Source organism: Condylura cristata, unplaced genomic scaffold (genome assembly GCF_000260355.1).
Source record: "Condylura cristata isolate star-nosed mole 26May11 unplaced genomic scaffold, ConCri1.0 scaffold00024, whole genome shotgun sequence".
Classification (NCBI taxonomy): Eukaryota; Metazoa; Chordata; class Mammalia; order Eulipotyphla; family Talpidae; genus Condylura; species Condylura cristata.
The window spans coordinates 23,576,373-23,590,141 of NW_004567125.1; the positions used below are offsets into that span (position 1 = coordinate 23,576,373).

Below are 13,769 nucleotides of genomic sequence, written 5' to 3' on the forward strand. Positions count from 1 at the left end.
AAAAAAAAAAAAAATGAGATATTTATGTATCATAGAATTGACCCTTTCAAAGTATACAATTCAGCTGTCTTCAGTATGTTTACAAGGTTGAACAACCATCACCAGTATCTAATTTAAGAACATTTTCATTACCTCAAAAAGACTTCATTCTCATTAGCAGCCACTCCCTATTTTCTCCTCCACTTGCCTCCCACCCCTGTTCCTGGCAACCATAATCTACTTTCTGTCTCTCTGTGTTTTGCCTTTTCTAAGCATTTCATATAAATGGAATCATATAATATGTGGAATTTTGTCTCTGACTTCTTTCATTTATTTATCTTCTTAAAAGTTTATCCGTGTCATATGAATCTGTACTTTCATTCCTTTTTTTATGACTGAATACTGTTCCATTGTACACACAACACATTTTATTTATCCATTCATCAGTTAACAGATATTTGAGTTGTTTCTATTTTTACCATGAATATGCGTAAACATGTTTTCAATTCCTTTTTGTACATATCTAGGATCGGAATTGCTGGATCTTAAAGTAACTCTGCTCAGCCTTTCAAGAACTACCAAAATCTTTTTCAAATTCCAGTGTAATTTGTATTCTCAATCTCAGTAGCCTCGTAAATTATAAAATGAAAAGGTAATAGTTGAGCTTTTGCAGGGAGGAAAGTGAGGCAGAATGAAAGGAGCATATTACACCAATCCAGTTTTAAATCTTACATGTAATGTTTATTTTCCCTAGAAATTTTAGTAAAACAAACAAGAATAATTAGCAGAAAATCAGGTGTCACTGTGACCTTTTACCAGCTTTTTTATCTTGATTAATTGACATTTCTGCTTTATTTCTTATAGAAAAGCTTGCAGAGGCTCAGCGCAGGTTTGCTACTCTTCAGAATGAGCTTCAGTCATCACTGGATGTGCAGAAAGAAAGCACTGGTGTCACTACGCTGCGACAACGCAGAAAGCCAGTCTTCCACCTGTCCCATGAGGAACGTGTACAACATAGGAATATTAAAGACCTTAAACTGGCCTTCAGCGAGTTCTACCTCAGTCTTATCCTGCTGCAGAACTATCAGGTACAGAGAATGATCCCATTCTGTAACCTTTAAATAATTGATAAAGTATAATAAATACAATGACCATGATAAGATTTAAAAAAAAAAAAGGATGGCCCTCCTGGTGGCGCAGCGGGTTAAAGCCCAACACTAAGAAGCTTAAGTCACTTCTGCATGAGTTCGATTCCCGATTCCCGCCTGCCCTGGAGGTGACCACATGGCATGGCAGACCTCTCCTGACCCGCCCGCTGCTCCTCTCAGCAGTGTACTTTGTCGATCTGCCTGTTCTGCTCCCCGCTCTGTCTCTGGTGAATCCTCTCACCCTCTGCATCTCTGGCCTGTACTACAATTCTATATGAATAAATAAATCTTTTTAAAAAAAAAAGGATTCATCCTTATCATGTCATTATTCTTTATGTTCCCATTGGAGTTTCAGCTGTTTTTATTGGCTAACAAACATGTATCAGAGGTAGTACAATATGGTTAATAAGATGTCTGTTTGAAGATCAGTTTTCTAAAACCTTTTTGTATAATAATTCAGGAGTAGCCCTTGACTCAAGGCCTAATGATGATAGTTTCCTTTGTATTTTTACAGGTACCTCTGGCACTGCTGGTAGTGCAAATGAGAAATAATAGATACTGTATGTCTACTCAGCCACTGTTGGCTGTAAGAACTTTTAGATTCTTTTTAACCTATGGTAAAATTTCCACAAAAGTGGTTAAAGAGTGTTAACTTTCCTTCAACTAAGACTAATATAAAAAATACTAACTTTTCAGCCTGTCATTCAGAATTCTTTGGTTTTATTAGTCACAGGCTGCAGATAACTATTTTCAATCTTGTTAAGGGATAGAAATAGATTGTACAAATGTGTGGAGACTAAGTATCTATAGACTGTTAAATTACTGAGTATTTTTCAAACTCAATCTGGAAAGTTAAAATGCCCTGTATGCCAAATTAAGAAGATGCAGGGCACTTAATCATTTGTAATTCTTTGTAGATTTGTTTACATTGTTAAATATATAAAGAATATACTGAAAAACAGATTTTGTTCAATAATAAGCATTTAAGTATGTAAAAATAGCTCCTTAGTCTTTAGAGAGCCCTTACACACTGCTCTTTCTCAGTTTATTCTTATGATTATGTCTATCAGTGGTGAAGATCATCACAAGATCATACCCTACATAAAAACTAAGTTTATACAACAAAAAGCATTACCAGTAAAAACTGGAATCTTGGCCCTCCCTGGTGGCGCAGCGGGTTAAAGCACTGCACTGAGAAGCTAAAGCCACTTCCGCATGAGTTCAAATCCCGCCTGCCCCGGAGGAGACCACATGGCGAGGCAGACCTCTCCTGACCCGCCCGCTGCTCCCCTCAGCAGTGTACTTCGTCAATCTGCCTGTTCTGCTCCCCGCTCTGTCTCTGGTGAAGCCTCTCACCGCCCCTGAGCCTCTGGCCTGTACCCCAGTTCTGTATGTACAAATAAATAAATCTTTAAAAAAAAAAAAAACTGGAATCTTAAATATAGTTTCATATCTGTACTAATCTAAGTAGCTAATACATGTATTTCTACTTTTCCCTTTCACAACTCTGCTTTCTTCCTTGGTGATTTAATGTTATTCAAAAATACCCAGCTGAAAGTAATTTTAGAAGAATAGAAATTGTATAATATATATGATAGAAAATGTCTTTCCTTTGAAATTTACTTAAAGCTTTATAATTTATTTTTTAAAAGAAGCAAATGTGTTCTTTACTATAATGCCATAAAACATTAACATTTCACCTTCATTGATCATGCTTACACATTACAGGGAAGTACGCTTATTAAATTTTATTTGTTAACTTTCTCAGAAGCTTTTGTCTGGGGGAATCATTAGAATCTACTTTATAAAACACGAATAGCTGATAACGGTGAAGGTTCTGGGCCTCCCTGGTGGCCTATGGGTTAAGTCTCGGTGCTGTCACTGCTAGGGCCTGAGCTCCATCCTCAGCTAGGGAGCTAATCCACATGTTGTAAGGAAGACCTCTCCTGTCTTACCTGCTGCTCCTTTCAGCTTTTATTTCAGTAAATCTGCCTGTTATGCTCCCCACTCTGTCCTTGACTCTTCTCACCCCCTGCACCTCTGGCCTAATCCCTAGTTTATCTATGCAAAAATGTTTTTTTATTAAAAAAAAAAACAAACTATAAAGGTGCTAATCTATTTGCCATTTTTTGAGACTGTTCTCTAGGAATACATTTATTTTGAGAATAAAGAGAAAGAAAAATTGATTGAAAACAGTCTCCAAGTCACGGGGTATGACCCCAAGGAGTATCTCAGGGTGATTCATTAATTTGTGAGAAAAAAGAAATTACAGAGAAACAAGCAAGTAACACCTGATTGAGAGTGAGTCCTCGATTTTCTTTCACTGATGGCAATACATGAACAACAACTCGGAAGACCTGGTTTAAAGAATCTTTCAAAAATCCACTGTTCCCTGATTTTTTTTTTTTTTTGGCATGTTGGACAAAGAACATAATATGAGAATGTAGAAAAGAATAGAATGTTGATATATAGAAATGAAATAAAAATAAGAGTTCCTTACCCATTATCAACAAAATCTTGTATGATCTTTCCTTCTTTCTACTGACTTTTCTTCATTCTCATCCTCAAACTGAAAATGCATGGAAGGAGAATAAAAGAGAAGTAGCTTTTCTTTTTCCATACTGGTGCATACTTGCTGCCACAGTAGGGAGAGAGGCACAGCTGTACTTGTCTTTCAAAGGTAAAAAAAAAAAATCTAGTAGATATATTCAGTGCATAATAAAACCAGAATATTTCTGAAAATACTTTTTTATCAAAAAATAAAAATAATATAAATCAGTTATTTTGAAAACAACTAGATATAACAACATGGAAGTAAAAATGATGAGTTTAGTACTTTCATTAATTTACTTGAAATAGAAATAATAGGGGTTCTTTGTATCACTGATAGTGTATTGCATTGAAATGAATACATGGAATGAGAATGCAGAGCCTTACATTTTAGTATTAAGTACTTTCATGAAAGTATTGCCACTTCCCTCAGTAAACATTTTTCATCCGGTCAGCTTAGTCAGTGCATAGTGCTTATAGTGCTTATTAATTTTCCTTTTTTTATTTTTCTGGTAGTAGAAATTATAATAGTGTCTCTCATTTCTCTCTCTAGAATCTGAATTTTACAGGGTTTCGAAAAATCCTTAAAAAGCATGACAAGATCCTGGAAACATCTCGTGGAGCAGATTGGCGAGTAGCTCATGTAGAAGTGGCTCCATTTTATACATGCAAGAAAATCAACCAGCTCATCTCTGAAACAGAGGTACAATAATCCTATTTCTGTAGCACATTCATATCTTATTTTTAATGAAATAATTCCTCTTTTCTGTTTTCTTTTTGTAATTAGTAGCTAACTTTGAAGACATATATTCCTATTCATAGTGCTTTATCTCTTGGTTTTTCACCAAGAGATTATCTGAATACAATGTGTATATGTAGTTCAGAATAATTTAAACATTACTCAATTTTAATAAAATGTGTCAGAATTTAATAATACATCTTTCTAGGCTGTGGTGACCAATGAACTTGAAGATGGTGACAGACAAAAGGCTATGAAGCGTTTACGGGTCCCACCTTTGGGAGCTGCTCAGGTTAGTGCTTGCTTACAGTTGGGTGGTTTTTCTGGCTAGCAACCAACACAATCTCTTTTGCTAGTAAAATGTACTAGTTTCATTACTTCAAAAACTTTCAGCCAAAATTTATAAATAGTTGCCACTACAGCTTTTTGTCTTAAAAATTCAATTCCAGATCTCACTTCTTAGTGAATTATCCTTCCAGAATGAATGTAGTATCCTCCTACTTTTTTCTTCTTGGTCTTACCAAATGATTAAGATATTTATTTGATGATATTGGAGAGGGAAATTTTGATGTGTTTGTGTGTTACTATAAAGCTTTATCTAAAACACAGTAGTCATTTTTTAAAATACATCTATAAAACAATATCCGCAGAATAATTATACCAAAGAAACATTTATAAGTGCTATCATCTGTGAATGAAACAAGTCTCAAATGTAAAAGAATTTAAAACATAGCAAGTATCTTCTCTCACCACAATGCAGTGGAAATCAATAACTAACTTCCTCATCCTAATAAAAGGGATGTACAAAAAAGCCTATGGTTAATACTGTATTAGTGGTAAAGCATTGAAGTGTTCTTCGTAAGTGGTGACAAAAAAGAATATTCACTCTTACCACCCCTATGTGGCCTTGTACTGGAGATTATAGCCAGTACAGTAAAGTAAGAAAAGGAAATAAAATTACTCATATTAGAGAGATGACCTGAATAGAAAATCAAGTGAATCTATACAGTAGGTACTAAAACTAATCAGTGAATTTTGCAGAATACCAATTCAATATATCAGTTGCATTTCTATACATCAGAAACAATTGAAGTAAAAATTTTAAAAGCCATGCTTCTTGCAATCAAAATTGAAATATTTAGGACTTGATCTGACAAAATTAGATTTTAATTTTAAACACAAAAGATGTGCAAGATACATTTGTCCTGAACTAAGAACATAGATATCTGTCACTGATAAATAGTAAGTGTATCAATGCTTTTTGTTCATTTGAAGAGTTTTAGAAAACATTTATCTTAAGTCTGATATCACCTCAAACTGCAGAGGTTTTTATAACATTCGTAGCAAATATTTAAATACATAAGATTATCTCTATGTTTCTCATTCCTTTATGTTTAAAATATCAGATACTTTTATTTATTTTAGAAAACTGCACATTTAAAATAATTTTCTGGGCCTCCCTGATGGTGCAGGGGTTAAAGTCTCAGCACTATCAAGTTTTCACCAGCCACTGTGACATGAGTTCGATCCTCGGGCAAAGAGCTAACCCCAGCAGACCTCTCCTGTCTCACCTCCTGCTCCCCTCAGCAGTGTATTTCAGTAGATCTGTCTGTTCTGCTTCCCACTCTGGCTCTAGTGAATCCGCTCACCTCCTGCACCTCTGGCTATCCCCCAGTTCTTGTATGTATAAATAAATAAAAATAAATCTTAAATAAATAACAAAAATAATTTTCTAATATGTAAAGTTACATTATAATAGGAAAAAGTTTTTAAATTTTTCCGATATAATGTGTTTTCTACTGTCAGAAAATAAGTATTCTTATTTTCACTTTTGTCTCTAAATTATTATTGATAGTACCAATATGTGAACTTCAACTGAGTAATACTAATTTACAAAATTTAAAGATATACATTATAAGAATAAAAATGCACCTTGTCTCTCCTTTAAGAAAAACTCATATATATTTGATACCTAAGATATAATCTTGTTTATTTAGTAACTCAGACTTCTGTAAAAGAATTTGAGTAGCTGGCAGTTCTGTTCTAATATTATAGGATAGTGAAGGAAGATTGTCTGGTTCAGATTTATAAAAATTCAGATCCTAAAATAATTGTTCTCATGGTAGAATTTTGAGATTCATACTAATTATTATAACATATACTGAAGGATTTAGTATTTTCCCTTATACCCAAAATGCTGCTTTTCTGTCCACAGCCTGCACCAGCATGGACTACTTTTAGAGTTGGCCTATTTTGTGGAATATTCATTGTATTGAATATTACCCTTGTCCTTGCCGGTAAGTACTTTAAATCTTGAATTAATTTGTTCTTACTATTTGCTTATGATGTATTCTATCCTTATGTAAGAAATCAAATTTGTTTCTATCAAAGTTACCAAAAGAGAAGACAATCTGTCAGGCCTAAATTTTTTTTTCTTTGGCAAGGTGAGAAAAGTTGGTGTTGCTTGTTTTTTTCCCCCACCTTAGGTGCAGTTGTCTTTTAAATATGTTGCTAGTTTATGAATTTTTCTTTTCTGTCATTTTCTAGTTTTTATTTTAATATTTTAGACTTTTTCAGAATTGATTTAAGCCAAGAACTTCACTTCCCTTAGTCTTATATAAGATCTTATAAAATTTATGTGTTAAAAATCTACTTTTGGGAACTTTCCTCCACTGCTGGTGGGAGTACAAACTAGTGTAATCACTATGGAAAATGTGTAGAGATTCCTCAGACTACTAAAAGTGGGGCTGCTATTTGACCCAGCAATTCCACTCCTCAGGATCTACCCAAGGACAGAAAAACATTAATTCAAAAGGATACAGTCACCCCTTTGTTTATTGCAACACTGTTTATAATAGGTATGACGTGAACAACCCAAATACCCAAAAAGAGATGACTGGATCAAGAAGATGTGGTACATGTACAAAATGGAATACTGTTCAGCCAAAAAAAAAAAGATAATCGAATGCCATTCACGGCAAAATTGACAGAATTTGAAGGGATTATGCTCAGTGAAATAAGTCAGAATGAAAAAGAAAATTATCAGATAGTTTCACTTACAGGAGGAATATAGGGAAACCAAATAAGGGGTCAGGTGAAAATACAACAATTAAAAAAAAAACAATATAACAAAACTAAACAAAAATAATCAAAGAACTACAAATCAGAGACATTCTACAGGGGAGGGAGGTAGTAAAAAACAAGAATTAGAAGAATACAAGGGTGATAATAACAGGTAAATTGGTGGTCAAAATCCTATGGGGACTGTACCAAATGTAAAATATATACAAATAAAGAAATTAAAAAAAAATAAAATTTAGTAGTTTTTTTTTAAAGATTTATTTATTTATTCATACAGAACTGGAGTACAGGCCAGAGATGTGGAGGGTGAGAGGATTCACCAGAGACAGAGTGGGGAGCAGAACAGGCAGATAGACGAAGTACACTGCTGAGGGGAGCAGCGGGCGGGTCAGGAGAGGTCTGCCACGCCATGTGGTCACCTCTGGGGCAGAAGGGAATCAAACTCATGCAGAAGTGGCTTTAGCTTCTTAGTGGCCCTCTGCGCCACCAGGGAGGGCCAAATTTAGTAGAGTTTTTAAGAGTCCTATTGTTGATTAAGAAAAATAAATCAAACCTACTTTTGAAAATTCTCTTACATTCTTCCTAGAATATAGTTACAATTACTCTGTATATAAATTTTTTTAAATGTGGTTATGTAAGTTAAAGGGTAGAAAGAGGGAGGAGGAACTGCTAGAAACAACCACACTACCAATATCAAGAAATGATTTAACAGCAGGGGAAGCATAATCTGAACTAAAATCTTACAGCAGAAATTGATACAACCCTCAGCAGCATTTGACCTTGTTAATCATTCTAGTCTCTTTTGCTGACTTTTTTTGGTGACATCTAAATATTGGGGCATACCTCTGGGCTCAATTCTTATATCTCTCTCTGTCTATATTCATTTCCAGTGTTGGCAGTGTTTTTTAAGCCTATGACTATAAGTACCATCTATATACTAATGAATCCTAAGCATCTATACTCTCTCCCCTGTGTGATACCTAATTGGCTACTCAAACTTATTAGATAAATTATTTTTACCCCCAAATACATTTTCTCTTTGGTTGCATTCCATCAGTTGCTCAAGCCGGAAGCCTTTTAGTCTCTCCCCTCATAGCTCATTTCCAATCCATCAGCAAATTCTATTGCTCTGTCTTCAAAATAGTTCTGAATTTGATCACCTTTACCAGTGCTATCCATATCTAAGCAACAATTCCTTGCTTAGTAGCAGATGTTTGAACTTCTCTCTTTGGTCTTTATCTATTCTTGCTTCTTTATTGTCACATAGGCCTTTAGTTTTAAAAAGTAATTTATATCATATCAAATCTATTAATGACTTCTTTTACAATAAAACTGAAACTTCTTACTGTGGCCTCAAGATCCTGCAGGATATTGTTGTCCCTGTTGGCTTTTCTGACTATATTCTGTTACCCTCCCCACACTCAGTTTCACTTGCCTCAGCTACACTTATTAGTGTTCCTTGAGCATAGCAACTCATTTCATAGTATGAGGCCTTGTAATTACCTAGAAGTCTCTTGCCCACCAAGAGTCCTATATGACTTACTCCCTTACTTCATATAGTCTCTGTTCAGATATCACCTTCTCAGTAAGACATTTTCTAATCATCTGAACCCTGAAATAGCCTGTTCTGTCCCTTTAGCCTGTGCTAATTTTCTTCAGAACACTTGTAATTATATGAGGTATTACTACATATTTATGTTTCTTGTTAATTGTTTTCCTACTGGAATGTAAGTTCATTGATTCCTGGGCCTTTGACTCCCCTGCTTATCATTGTAACCCCAGTTCCTAGGGATAGTATGTAGAACACTGCCTGAGACATAGAAGTTTAAATAATATTGGTGTATAGAAGTATGTGTAAAAGTGAAGGACAGAGATGAAATTAAATGAGATACAGAAGTTGCATAAACAACAGAGAGAAATGAACTCACTTTTTCTTTATGAACATTCTTCCTTATTACAATTATAATCCAAGTTATAATGGCTTTTAGAGAGTATGTGTTTTCAGTTGTATTTCTCTACCAGTTACTAAAAATCAACTCTAATTTATTAAATTGTAATCATGATTTAATATAGGTGTATTTTAAGGTTATATTTTAATACAGATATATTTCTTTAGTTGAATAAAGTATTTATATAAAATACATGAAAATACTACAGTTAAAAAAAAATTCTACCCCTAGATTATAAAAAAGCTCATTGTTGATGAAGGAACACTGACTGGGATCCAGAAGACCTTGCTTGAGTTTCTAGCTCCACTGTTTATTGTTTTGGTCTTAAGGATTACTAAACTTCTCTGAAAACGTTTTCTTATTCATTAAATTCCATATGAATTTGAGGATGGGCTTTTCCATAGCTGCACAAAATGGCTATTGTTATACTAGATAGGTTATATTAATATGTAGAACACACTGGTTAGTATTACCATGTTAACATCAAATCTTGCCACCCAAAAACACTGGATTCCTTCTAGCAACACATACTGAATTTTGTATGTTGATTTTGTGCTCTATAACTTTTGCTGAATTTATTACCTCTGGGAGTTTTATTGTACATTCTTTGGCACTTACATATATTGTTTTTGTTTCCTGACTGTTGTATCTTTGGTTTCTGCTTAGGAAGCAGGATATAAAACAACATGTAGTTTTTTTATTTATATCTTCTTAACTAATCTTGCTACAGTACATGTTCCCTTACAGTCTGTTCTTCACATAAGCTCTACTTGGTCTGTCCCTGATTAGTTTTTTTTGTCACCAAAGTCTCGCATTCATTCCAGTGTGAGTGATCTTGGCCTTCTCTCTTTTCCTGAAGCATAACAGGTTCATATCTATCTTAAAACCCTTTTATAGATTCTGTCTTGAGAGCTCTTTTTAACCACTCTATCTAAAATAAACCCTAACTTTGTCTCCTTTTATTTTATCTTCAAAGCCTTACTTTCTGACATACATAATAAAAGTTTTGTGCTTATAGTTTCATCTGATCTTAATATTTTTTGTCATTTGTTCATTACTAGAATCCTAGTTCTAAAGTAGTTTAATGTACAATAAATACCTAATATTTGTCAAATTAAGAAAATGATGTTTTCTCAAACAGTATGAAATATAAGCTAATATAAACTGAAAACTCATAGTGGTCCAACATTTTTTAGACATTTAATATATATTATTCACATTTACACATCTTTAACAAACTTAGGAAAATAGGTATTATATCCATTGACCAACAAGGAAACTGAGACTTAAAACACCTAAATAATTTGCTTAATACAGCTAAGATTTGAAATCTTGTCTATAATATTTGTTCCAAAGTGAAGACTTCCTCTGTCCTGTTATTTTTATAGTGTTTGAATATACTATATACTATAGAGAAATACAAAGGTAAATAATAAGTGGTTATTTAAATTATGCAAGTGTGTAAGGTAGCTTATAATTAAAGTTCGAAACAGTGATATTAATCCATTTTATATAGCTCCTTGTGAAATTGAGAAATTGTTAACTAAGTTGAAACATTTGGCACATAGCCTCATATGAAGCATTGATTCAGTCAATTTATAAATAGATAGGTATCAAACTCTTAAATAATAAGTAGAGCTTGAATTGATAGAGAAAAAGAACAAGGACATTTTGGATTTTAGGTACTGAGATAGCATAAATGAGTATGAAAAAGTGACCTTGTTAAAAGTATAGTAAGATTCATAAGAAAATAAGAATTAGTGATTTGGGGCATTGTGAGGTAAATGTGGGAATAGTGAGTTGGGGAACAGATTGTGAAGAACTTGACTTAGGAGACTAAAGTATTAGGGTGTTATAATTATTAGAGAACTGTAACATAATAGTGATACTAAATCTTTGAGTGGGTATATGAGTAATAAAATGAAGAGATTAAGAATGTGGGTTCTAAGCAAAATTGAAATCCTGACTGCCCTGTAGTGGTAACCCTGAGCAAATTAACTTCTCTGTACTCTAGTTTCCTTATCAATTAAATGGAGAAAATAGCATTAAACTGATATAACCATTGTGAGGGTTAAATGCAAAATACTAAGAACAATTCTTAGCACATAGTAATCTTTCTATAAATATTAACTGTTGTTATTTCCATCTTTACATTTCTTTCATGTATACTGTTTTGACTTTCACAACATCTCTGTGAGTTAGATATTACTATATACAATTTAATTATGTACAAAACAAAGTCAAGAAGTGTCATGTCAGAAATCCCCACTGACAAAACTATTTTATGTTTTAACCTGTTTCACCATGATGTCTCTAACATAAAAAACTAGTGGAATAATTAGTCAAATTACTATGATGAGATTATGCAGAGTGAAATATAAAAGGGAAAGAATGCATAGGTAAGTTACACTCTCCAGAGAATCTAGGCTTAGGTTTTATTTATGAAAAATTCCTATCCAGGAATTTTTTTTCTGTCTTATTGGAAAATAAAAGCACGTTAAGGTGAACTATGAATTTTCTAACTAATTACTGAATTCATATTCTTTCAGCTGTATTTAAACTTGAAGCAGATAAAAATATATGGCCCTTGATAAGAATCTATCGAGGTGGCTTTCTTCTGATTGAATTCCTTTTTCTGCTGGGCATCAACACATATGGCTGGAGACAGGCTGGAGTAAATCATGTGCTCATCTTTGAACTTAATCCTAGAAGCAATTTGTCTCATCAACATCTCTTTGAGGTAATCAAAGCAAGATAAAGTCCCATGAATATAGTTTGTATTAGCTAAGATTAAACATTTTTTTCTACTTTTTTATAAGCTATTTAAAAGTTTGTAAGATCTTTCTTTGTAATGATAAGACTACAATAACAATTTCTCTCTTTGTCTTTCCCACCCATTATTAGATTGCTGGATTCCTTGGGATCTTGTGGTGCCTGAGCCTTCTGGCATGCTTCTTTGCTCCAATTAGTGTCATCCCCACATATGTATATCCACTTGTCCTTTATGGATTTATGGCTTTCTTTCTCATTAACCCCACCAAAACTTTCTATTATAAATCCCGGTTTTGGCTCCTTAAATTGCTGGTAAGTTCGGAAACTTGTATCCCTTTTTAGTGTGGCTTATTGGTCATTGACTTCCCCTAGAATGAAACCAAGGCATTGGGTTACACAACAACATCGTAGTCTCTGAGAATGAGATCCCACTTACAGGGGCAAAGAATACTGTGTATAACGGGTTCCCTTGACATTTTGAGTACACCCGCCCTGGGGAAAGCCCTCATGCTTTATCTCCAAAAAGTGGTGTGCAAAGTGTTCAGGTATTGAAATGGCTTTGCAAAATAATAATTGATCTGTGGTTAATTATTTCATTACACAAATTATTTAATCATTATACAGATTATTTAATCAGCTGTGATAAATTTCTTTTACTTAAAAGTGGCAAAACTCTTATTTTCCTGTTAAATTGTTACATGTAGTCAAATATTTTTAGGTTATGACATCTGATTGTCTAAAAGCAGTGTTAATGTTTTGCAAAATCACCTTGTTTAATTTGAAAAACTAATTTTAATTTTTGTTTACAATAAATTCCACTTATTCTTACTTTGTAATGCCCTCAAAATCACAGTCTCAACATTAGGGTATAGAATTTCCTATAAAAATGTTAGCTGTAAAAAAAAGGTAAAAAGTAAAAAAAAAAAGTTAGCTGTATTTCTTTTTGATAATGATAACACTTAGAAGGAGCTTCCAAGTCTACTTCTAAATTATACCATCTCTATTTTGAAAATCAATTGTGAATGCTTTCATATAATTAGATTATGAGTTACAACTAACAATAGAGTGAAAATTAGTGATTAAATTGACCAATCTCCAGTGAAGCAACAGGTTAGGACACAGCACTGCAAGCTAGCCACAGTTGCTTCAGTGCGAGTTCGATCCCAGGCCTCAGAGGTGATGCACTTGGCATAGCAGACCTCTCCTGTCTCGCCCACTGCTCCCCTCAGCAATGTACTTCGTTGATCTGCCTATTCTGCCCCCAACTCTGTCTCCAGTGAAACCTCTCACCGCCTCTGCACCTCTGGCCTTTACCCCAGTTCTGTATGCATAAATAAATCTTTTAAAAAATAAATTGACCATTCTCTGTACAAACTTTCAAAACTCCCATGGTTATTATCTCTGTTTTTTACCTTAAAAAAACATACCACCGGCCCTCCCTGGTGGCACAGCGGGTTAAAGCACAGCACTAAGAAGCTGAAACCACTTCTGCATGAGTTCGATTCCCGCCTGCCCCGGAGGTGACCACATGGCATGGCAGACCTCTCCTGA

The 13,769-nt window shown here is 34.0% G+C and overlaps 1 protein-coding gene across 1 annotated transcript in view; it reads left to right on the plus strand.

Annotated features, from left to right (window-relative positions):
* XPR1 (xenotropic and polytropic retrovirus receptor 1) overlaps positions 1–13,769 on the plus strand; it is a 135,543-nt gene that overhangs the window by 89,373 nt on the left and 32,401 nt on the right. Inside the window, exons 4-9 of the mRNA XM_004688536.2 lie at positions 844–1,067; positions 4,231–4,380; positions 4,625–4,708; positions 6,632–6,713; positions 11,996–12,186; positions 12,351–12,530. Coding sequence (XP_004688593.1) covers positions 844–1,067; positions 4,231–4,380; positions 4,625–4,708; positions 6,632–6,713; positions 11,996–12,186; positions 12,351–12,530 — 911 coding nt within the window. The remainder of the gene's footprint in view (positions 1–843; positions 1,068–4,230; positions 4,381–4,624; positions 4,709–6,631; positions 6,714–11,995; positions 12,187–12,350; positions 12,531–13,769) is intronic.